General features: G+C 31.9%; 1 protein-coding gene across 1 annotated transcript; it reads right to left on the bottom strand.

Moving 5' to 3' along the window:
- Window positions 1-5,291: 5,291 nt before the first annotated feature.
- On the bottom strand, window positions 5,292-9,977 carry LOC125856715 (ribosome biogenesis protein BRX1 homolog 1-like). The gene is made up of 8 exons (XM_049536337.1): window positions 9,743-9,977; window positions 9,509-9,650; window positions 7,846-7,924; window positions 7,557-7,681; window positions 6,923-7,024; window positions 6,044-6,115; window positions 5,870-5,968; window positions 5,292-5,726 (listed from the first exon to the last, which is right to left on the bottom strand). Exons 1-8 carry the CDS (start codon window positions 9,928-9,930, stop codon window positions 5,595-5,597), a joined length of 939 nt encoding a protein of 312 aa, XP_049392294.1. The 5' UTR covers window positions 9,931-9,977; the 3' UTR covers window positions 5,292-5,594.
- Between the last annotated feature and the right edge of the window lie 334 nt (window positions 9,978-10,311).

Raw genomic sequence — 10,311 nt, 5'->3', positions numbered from 1 at the left:
AAAAAATCAAGGACAAAAATGCTCATTTTAAACTTTGTAATGCATTAATAGAGCATTTATGGGAGCAAAGTAATAATTGAAAGTTGAATGTTTATGTAATTGTATTTCACTTTTATTTGAATTTGTATATTATATAATATTTGCTTGCAATTTATGTTATTTAGAAATATAGAATAAAATATAATTTCATATTAAATAAAAATCCTAAAAAAATAAAATTTTATATCACATGAAAAATATATAAAGTGATTAGTTGGGAAAAAGAAAGAAAGGATTTATATTATGAAAAAAGAAAATAAGAATGAAATATAAATAAATAATATAATATTGAGGAGAGAAAAGAAAATTCTTTTTTTGAGAGTAAAATAGAGAATTGGTTGAAGTTGGTTGTCTGAAAAAATAGAAAACTCTATATTTGAAGAGTAAAATAAAGTATAAGGTTAGAGATACCCTAACATTATGTATGTGTTACCTATGAATAGGGGTGTTCACGGTTTGGATAAAAACCGATTCAAATCGAAAAATTGAACAAAATATATAAAATAAAATCAATTTTATTTGGATTTGGTTTGGTTTTAGATTTTTGAAAATCGATAGTATTTGGTTTGGTTATTGTTGCTCCCAATTGCACACGCAAGTGTACGCGGTTGCGCAAGTAATATAGTGGCTCTTAAAAGAACCAAATTATCGAACCCAAAGGATTTGTCAATTAACTATTTTTACTAAATTATATTGATCTAATTATTTATTTAAGAGAGCCAAAAGAGAAGAATGCAAGAACAAAATAGGGATAAGGGTCTGAAAAATACCCTAACTTTGGTCGAATTTGCTGTTGCGATACTAAACTTTCATGAAGACCTATTACCTCCCTAGACTATTTAATACCATATTTTAAACATATATATTTGTCCACGTGGACATAAAAAATAATGCAAAAATTATAAATAGTAATGTGTCCATGTGGGCACATATATACCTTTAAAATACACTATTAAAAAGTTCAGGGGGTAAAAAATACGATACTAAATATTCTAGGGAGGTAACAGGTCCTCATGAAAGTTTAGTATCGCAACAGCAAATCCGACCAAAGTTGGGATATTTTTCAGACCCTTATCCCAACAAAATAATAAAATTACTTACAATAGTTGGAAAATCCCAAGGCTGTAGCGTGTATTGGATTTCATGTATCATATTTTTGGCTTAGAATTAATTTCCGTTGTCAAGTTACAGGTTTATAGGGTTGATGATATGATCCGGGTTATACGCCTCTCGTCGTCTACCCCAGTTAGCTATCTAACTACATCGTTGAGCGGGATAAATAGACTAACTGTCGAGCATTTATATTTCATCCTATTTCGTAACCAAGCAAGATGTTCGTCTGAGCGTCACTCCTGAACACTAGTCACCTCAATTTAATGGGTGGACCAAGTTCTCTATATTCTCTGGTCTATCTAATCCCTCATTTCTCAATTTTAAGATTAGACAATATATTTATCTCATGGTGATCAAGCACAAAATACTTATTTATCTCATGGTGATCAAGCACAAAATACTAAAACAAGAATATAGAAGTAACTTATAATGACAACCAAGAATTAATTCGAAAACCTTAAATAATCAACATTGAATCTGTAGCTATCGCCCCAGAACAAGGGCTTTAGCTACTAATCTCTAAGAAAATAAGAAGAAGAAGAAGAAAAAAAAAACCCTAAAAAGTATTGTCAACTTTCCACTTGATGCCCTATAATTGATCTTCCCCTCTGCCCAATCTCCAAAATAATTATTTCTATGGACTATTTATAGATATAGAAAATCCTCAATAAAATAACTGAATCCCACTCAAATTAGGAATCCAAATTGAATAGAATTGGATTTCCCAGTTTTACGCGTGAACTGTGACCGCCTCTGCACGACTTCAACAATATGAAGGTGTCTTCCGCTGCTGCCACGTGGAAGCATCCTCTTTTCCTATTTGAACGTTGCAACTTTATATTTTATACACTATTATATTGAATTTATTCTATTAAGTTGTCTGCTTGATTTCCATCTTCAATCTTTAATTTATTTTAGCTTCAAACTTTTTCAACTTTACACCAATTTACTTCTACAAATAAAATACACTATTTAGCACAATCTATAACATTCATGCTCAAAAAGGGCAGATATAAATAATAAATGTGAGGTAAATAATGATTAAAATATATATGTTTGGCCTCACATCAGTTATGGTTTTATTCGAAAAAATTGAAGAAATAACTGAACCGAACCGATGAATTATTTACATATATTTGATTAATATACATACTTAATATATTGTTTTTATAAACAATTTTAAAGATCTTATACATATTTTCATTAAAAATTCTTTATAATTTACTTATTGAAAGCAAAAATGCTCAAAATGAAATATTTATCTTATTGATTTCATGTATATGAGTGTCTGTGACAATTCTTTGTGGGACTGAAAATGTTATTGTATCTTCCTTCTAAACCAATATAGTGAATTTTAAAGCTTTATTGATAGTAAATTTTGTGATTGAAAGTTCAGTAATCTAAGTCATACTAACTATTTTTCGTTTTGAATGGATTGTTGTCACTTTTTTCACATTTTGAATGAATTGTTTCTTTTTTTTGTGTGTGTGGTTAATAACTGAATAACCGAACCAAACCAAACTAAAACCGGTAACCACCAAATCGGTAAATGTATTATTATATTTGGTTTGGTTTGGTTTTGATAATTTTAAAACCAATTAAGTTGGTTTGGTTTTGATTTTGACCAATAACCGATCCAAACCGACCCGTGAACACCCTACCTATGAGTTATGAATTTAAATCGTGAAATTAATTGCAATTTTTTTTTATCATTTTTTTGTAAAAGGAGGTTATCAAAGTAAATTTTTATATATATCATATATAGAGAAAAGTCATAAAGTCACCATTGAAATTATTTCGAATTTTCAAAAAGACACCTTAACGTTGCAAGCGTTCTATTACCCCACAAAAGTTTTGAATATCTTTGTTAAAAGGTCATTTTAACTCATTCCTTCACCTGATTAGACGCACGTGATGATAACAAGTTACCATAGCTTACACCCGACTCGATTTGTTTCAATAAGAGAAAACTCTTTTTCTTTTGTCTCAACTTTCCATATCTCTTCGTGTTCTTGGTCAAACGATGGTGTGCTAATCATGTGCTTCCTTTTTTATGTTTCTTGGTCACAATTTTTGGAGGAACAAGGAATTGAAGGTTAACAGGTTAGATTTTTCTTACATTAGTTGATAGATATCATATTGTTATTGTTTAAGGGATTATTATAGTGTAAAAAATATTAGAATCGACTTATTATAGTTGCTATTGTTAGGATTTCAGTGTGTTTCGTTGTGTTATTGACTAATTGCTACTGCTAGTAATTTGTTCTCTTCTTGAAAAACTTCAAATTAACCTTTTCGATTGAAAATTAAAAGAGAAAATGAATTCCTACCTTATTGCGCTTGAGGATGATGATGAGTTCGTCAGAGAAAGTACCAACATTGACCTTGTTTTGGGGAAGATGATGAAATTGTCAAAAGAGAGTACCAATAGCTCTTTTGAGCTTTGTTATCGGGAAGATGATGTAAAAGAAGTAAATAATTAATTAATAAAGAAAACAAGCGAAACATGACACTTTTTAATTGGTTATTCACAGCAAAAACATTTCTTCACGCGTGTGTTGTACATGTTCACAAATCAGGTGAGGGAATGAGTCAAAATAACCATTTCACAAAGATATTCAAAACTTTTATGGAGTAATAAAATACTTGCAAAGTTAAGATATTTTTTTGAAAATCCAAAACAACTTTAATAATAACTTTATGTATTTCTCATCACATATATAATCGCTTAATTATATATTATTAACTAAAATTACTAATACTTCTCCATTTCAAACTATATATTATTAAAGAAGTTAATAATCAATTACTAATACTTCTCCATTTCAAGCTTTATATTATTAAATAAGTTAATAATCAATTAGTAATATTCCTCCATTTCAATTTGTCTATCTTGCTTTACTTTTTACAGCATGTGTTGGTATTGTTGCTAAAAACGACTTAGTTTTAGAAGCACTTTTTTAAAATGACTTTTTAGAAAATTGCTTTTGAAAATAATAATAATTTGTGTTTGGCTAATTCATTTAAAAAGTGCTTTTAATAAATAAATTGTTTGACTAATCTCTTTTAAAAAGCGCTTTAAGAGTCAAATTACAAAAAAAAAGAGACAATTATTAATGTACTTCTAATATTAAAATTATTTTATAGAGAGAAACTATTTTAAATATCTATTATAAAAAAATCAATTAAATTTTTATATTTTTAAAACTAAAATTTACATGTTTAATTTTTCAATCAATATTATACCTTTTTTGGGAGGCTGCAATCTTTAATTGTTATTTTTTCTTCTTTTTTCTAATCTTGTAAAAATATTGTTGTTATTTTTTTTTTCTAATTCTACAAAATACTACGTAAAATAATATATAAATATAAATGTAAAATAAATTATAAAATTTATCATATAAAAATAAAAAATAAAATTCTTAAATGAAATTTAACCAAACATATATGCTAATTATTTAATAAAAAATATATTGGTAAATATGTATATATGAAAATAATATTTAAGTCTTAAGAAAAATAATTTTTTTTTGCTTCTGATTTTTTTAAAAAGCATAGATTTTTAACTTCTTCCCAAAAAACTGCTTCTACTGCTATATAAAAACAGTTTTACTTATTTGTTAATTTTTCAACAAAAGTATTTTTTTCTCAAAATAAGTATTTCTGGCCTTCCAACAACAATGTCAAACAATTTCATAGTTTGGTAAAAAAAGAAACCTCTTCCGTTTCTTTAATATCTCTGTAGTTCTAACTTTTCACTAGACTACAAAGACATTTTAATACATTTGTGATTTGACACATCTTTAAATTATGACCATGCAATTCAAAAGTAGTATTTCACTTTTTTAAACTTCGTGTCAAATTAAAATTGAACCAACAAATTATGAAGGAATAGCTTGTTAACTGTGGAAATTGGAAACTAATAGTTTGTGCATCCCATGGCTCACATGTTTTGCTACTTCTAAGGCAATTTTGAGATGATAAAATTCAAAACATATTATAAGACTTCAACTGATTGCTATGGGTCTAAATAGAACCACACGCACAAGTCAAAACTCGATGAACAATGAGCCAGCCCCTTTATCCTTCTCCACATAAATATCAAGCTTTTGTCTGCAGCAGGATTCGGTTCGAAAAACTCAGGGCCCAAAAGACATTACTTTCAACCAATCCAATAATTCTACATGATGTATTCTGTGGATTAACACAACCTAAAAATACAATGCAGAGAAATTAAAAATGGCAAGGCATGTAGCTCCTCATTACAGTACAATAAAAGCCTATAATGATTTTGCATAGAATGAGTTCTAACTAGGCAGAAAATCAGGAGATAGTTAACTTCAAATTGTTCGAAAAGAATCATAAGTCTAGCGATACAAAACTTATGGGACATGTGATCATCGTCCTGGACCTGGAGTCCACTCATGTTTTCCAACGACTTGTCACTCCTTCCACATATCGGCAAATTCATCCACCTCCATAGGATTAGACAACTGATGCATCTTTCTCCTGGTCTTTGCTTTGACTTTCTTTGCATATTTGCCAGCCTTCTGTTTTTTCTCTAGTGATCGGATCTGGAGTGATGTTAATAGATAAATATTAGTAACTGTACTTAAGAAGTCAGTTCTTCCACAATATAAAACAAATCTTTGCTCATAGGAAAAACAGTGACCGGCAAGAAGAAAAACGAATCCCTGCTCATAGGGATGAATCTTACCTGATTGGGTGCAACGTAGAATGGGTTCTCATAAAGAGTAGGGCCACCAAAGCTACCACCAAAGATCTTAATTGGGTTCAAGCAAAACCTTGGACCAACCTGCATACATAAACACACAACTTCAATATCAAACATGATAGTTTCTCTAGGACTATTCATAACTTGTTTACAAACCTCAACAAGTGTCATCTTTTCCAGGTCCCCACGGTCTATTTTCTGTGTTCCTCCATTATGAGGACATGATATCTGCTCCAGAGAGTCAACAAGTGATGTGAAAAAAAGGTTACAATAGATATAAAGAGAACCTTAAGAAATGGCAGAAGCCTTTGTTACTACAAAGGAAAAAAGAAATAACAGAAGGCTTTGAGGTGAATGGTACGCCTATTAGACATCCTTTTCCCCTTGTAGCTAAAAAATATCAAATCCTATGAGTCAGCAGATACTTGGCATGCAATTTTTACCCCTACCAAATGGATTTGATTTGGAGGTTGAAGGTAGAACTATAGACTTCCTCTTCCACAAAGCAAGTGCAGTGGTAGACTGGTAGTGTGGGTTAAACGGCAGAAAACTTACATATCCATGGATTTTAAGACTAGTAATATCAGATGATCTCATGTACCACTTCTACTTAACATTTATGACTAAGAGACTGTGTATTCTCTCTGTTCCTTTCTATATTTGTTTTTTCTGGCTGTACCAATTCTCAACCTCTAATATTGGCAGAGTATTTATAATTATCTTTTTGGACCGTAAAGGAGGTCATCAAATTTTCTTCTGTTTTGTTTTTTGAGGAATCTTTACATAATGTATATATTTTCCGTGAAAGAAAGGAAAGGCCGAAAGGGGCAAGGATTTCACAATAGCTGGAACTCGAAGGATGAGGGTTGAACAACCTATAGCCAACCCCAAGAAATTTCCTACTGGAGGACAAAGGGGAATAGTTGAAGCACACTTTCTATGGGCAAGAGATGGATCATATAAAGAACTCATTTCTTCAAAACAGAGCAACACTAGCAATGGAGGAAGTTTACTATGGTATGAGTAGTAACGAACCTGGTAATTACGGAACCACACGTGGTCGTCTAGAATTGAAAACACAATTACATGATCATAGAAAGGTTTAGATTTCCGGTGATCCTTCGGGGTTCCAAAAATCTGATAAAACAAAAGAAAAATAATGTGTTAGAATGTCATCAGAGATGGTTAAATAATCATGTCATGAGAAAGCTAAAAATTTACAGAGGGATTTACATAATGGATAATGAATGCAACTCAAACACATAAACTATTACGTTTGAACCTTCAACCTCTAAAGAAACCAGATTCAACAATTTAATTTTTTACGAAAATGCTCTAACCATCACTTAATTTGAATAGCAAGAACGCGTTGAAGAGTCACAGCAAGCAACAAACTTCAATAAAAGAAAAGGAGTGGAAACCGAAGAAGTGCTTGTATATGATTGCAACAGCCCAACTTTTTCACTAAAAATGGCATCTTAAGTAGACCAAACAACTATATTCAAGTAAAAGTAAGTTTTCAGCTTCAGCCTCCTTAGAGGACGGAATAACTAAAAGTTTAGCTAAACATAATAGGCAAAAACTGAAAATGTACTATAAAAACCAACTGTCTACATTTAGTTACGAGGAATTATTACAAAGATTAATGCTCTGAATAGAGTCAAACTACCTGTATGAACATTTCTTTCAAAAGCTTCCAGTGAGGCTGTTTATCGAAATTGCTTGAGAAAGTCAAAATAGGACGTGAACCCTTCAAGTGATTTCCAGTAAGTTTTAATTCTTCCATCGTGTGCACTTCAAAAACAAATGGAAAAGTAGAATAAGTTGGACCTTTCCTCATTCAAGAGAATATCACAAGTGAGGTGAAAAATTTATTTTAGTTGACATACAATTTCAATCGCATCACAATTATACATGAACATCAGAACATGATTGATAAAAAGCATCTACTTGATTACCTGCATTGACTAAAAACTTCACGGATGGACCATTGGGGCATTTGGCCATCCACAGATAGAGGTCTTTTCCCTTCCGGCACTGAAAATAAGAAAATAGAAGATATATAAAAGCAAACATAGGATAATGACGAAAAACAGAAGAGATGAAACCATAGCTTCTAAAGGATAAAAACCAAAACGTCATTCAGCAGAATTTCTATTCAAATGGACAAAACAGATAGAGGCAATTCCATAATCACACGTTAAGTATATTTTCTAGAACAATCAGTCCTAAAGCCTCTATTAGCCAAAATGATATGCTTATGGTATTCTCTGCAACAACTCGAACAGCCTTTGCTATCTGCCATGAGGTAATTTCAAGAGGCTGTCCTTCTCCCACCTGAGAAAATGAACTTGCCTAAGATTTCATTCTTCTCCAGGTTACTCAATCCAAAAGTAAGTCCTTCACAAACCCGAGCATTTGACCATTAAGACAAGCAATTTTATGGCTGTTTTGGTGCATTGTGGGATGATTGCACCAGGGTGGAGAAGGCAAACAGTGGTGGGAATATTTGGTTGCCTATAGAAGAGGTATAATCTTTTATAATGAATGTCCACACTGGCAATGAGCTTAACATGCATTTCCATCTTTTGAATGCTTCAGCACACTATTTTATGGTTTTAATCTTTTGATTAGGTGCATCTAGAACTGGAGACATCAACAGGATACAATGCATACGACTACTCCAACTGATACTAGGTTGTAGGCTTGACCAAGAACAACCTACAGTTTTTTTTATAACCAGGAGTAACCTAAATTTCACATTATATATGCATCTTTGGCGCACAGGTAGTTTAACAAAACTCTTTGTTTGCTTTATTTTAAACAAAAAGGCTAAAAGAGAACAGAACTTACCAATCAAATAAAACAAAGAGGGAAAGAGCAGAAATTGAAATCTGAAACTTCATATGAAGTCGCAGTCAAAATGCAAAAAGGTAGCAGTGAGTGCTTCAATCAGGCTGATTGTTTTCAGTACATAAAAAATATTGAGAGCACATGAGTAGGAATAATGGGCAAATTAAACCAAACCAGAAGAATAGAATTAGGAAGTTGTCCGATGCATGAGGAGTTCATACAATCCTAAATCCTAAAAATCTAAAAAATGGTGCTAAAAGTAGCTGTCCCGATATTCAATTTAAGCTCAATTGAAAGGCATCTGAAAGAACTAAGTCACAATGACAAGAGGTGGGTTGCTGTGAATTTGTGATGCTAGGCTAAACTTACCGAGTAATTGTTGTAGCACTAATATCATGCCTTTTTTTTCAGAACATTAATTTAATAGAGTGGTAAGAGAATGTGAGTTCCTTCTTCTGACAATTGAAATAGCAAAACAACAAAGAGATTGCAGAGATCACAAGTAATACGGTACAGCGTGTCAATTAACCAAGTATCCTCCTCTAAACATGATAAAAGTAGAAGTTTACAGAGAACTAGGACCGAAGGATGCACAGACAAGTTAAATACATGCAGCCACTATTAGACCTTGTTTCAGTGCAATAGCCCGCAAATCACATAAGAGAGGTCCCGTAAATCACACAAGAGAGGAATGCTATGTAACAAGCCTTCAAACAAGCTCAAGTAACACCAAATCTTATAGCAAGAAAACTGAAACAGCAAGGATACCTCAAAGAACAAACAAGAGGAACAGCTCTTCAACTCAACTAGCTCATTCAAGGTTGCACCTTTAGCATCTTTAGACTCCACCTTGTTATCCTTCTTGCAATGAGGCAAAAGGGACACCAAATTCAACATTAAATGCCGATACCTAAAATCCACAAAAACCCAACAACAAAAAAAATCAATCTTTTTGACTATTTACAGCAACCCTTTTGACTAAAAAGCTTAAAAAACACAAACCTGTAGCTAATACGACGAGAACAAGTCACCAAAACTTTCTCTTTATTTCTAAAAGTAACTACTGAAGTCTCTTTGTTTTCTTCAGTAGAACCATCTTTAAAACCTAAAAGAGTTCTCTTAGGCCTTTCTATTGCAGTTTCTTCTATGGCTGCAGCCTCTGTTTCTGTGTGCTTCCGCTTCTTTCCCATGGAAAATCTTCAAGAAATTGCTTCAGAGAGAATAGCGGCAGGGGTTTAAGCCAAATTAGGACTCTATTTTGTATTTGTAAGGATTTCAATTTGGGCTTTCTTTTTGGGCTTGCTAAGCTATTGGGCTGCTACATCGTCATAAGCGCAAAGAACACAAATTTTACTAGTTTAGAACCTAATCACGTGTTTTTTAGTGTGTTTTTTGAATTACCATTCGTATCAAATTTCAATCCCCATAGACTAGATAATTACCATTCGTATCAAATTTCAATCATCATAGACATATATCTAGTGTTGTTGACATGTATTTGGGATATATTGATTCTCTCACTCGTCTCTCTCCCCGTGTATCAATATTTCATAATCAAAATGTAACTGATA

This window comes from Solanum stenotomum, chromosome 2 (genome assembly GCF_019186545.1).
Source record: "Solanum stenotomum isolate F172 chromosome 2, ASM1918654v1, whole genome shotgun sequence".
Taxonomy (NCBI): Eukaryota; Viridiplantae; Streptophyta; class Magnoliopsida; order Solanales; family Solanaceae; genus Solanum; species Solanum stenotomum.
The sequence above is the reverse complement of the archived record's forward strand: the minus strand, read 5'-3'. Positions and strand labels throughout refer to the sequence as shown.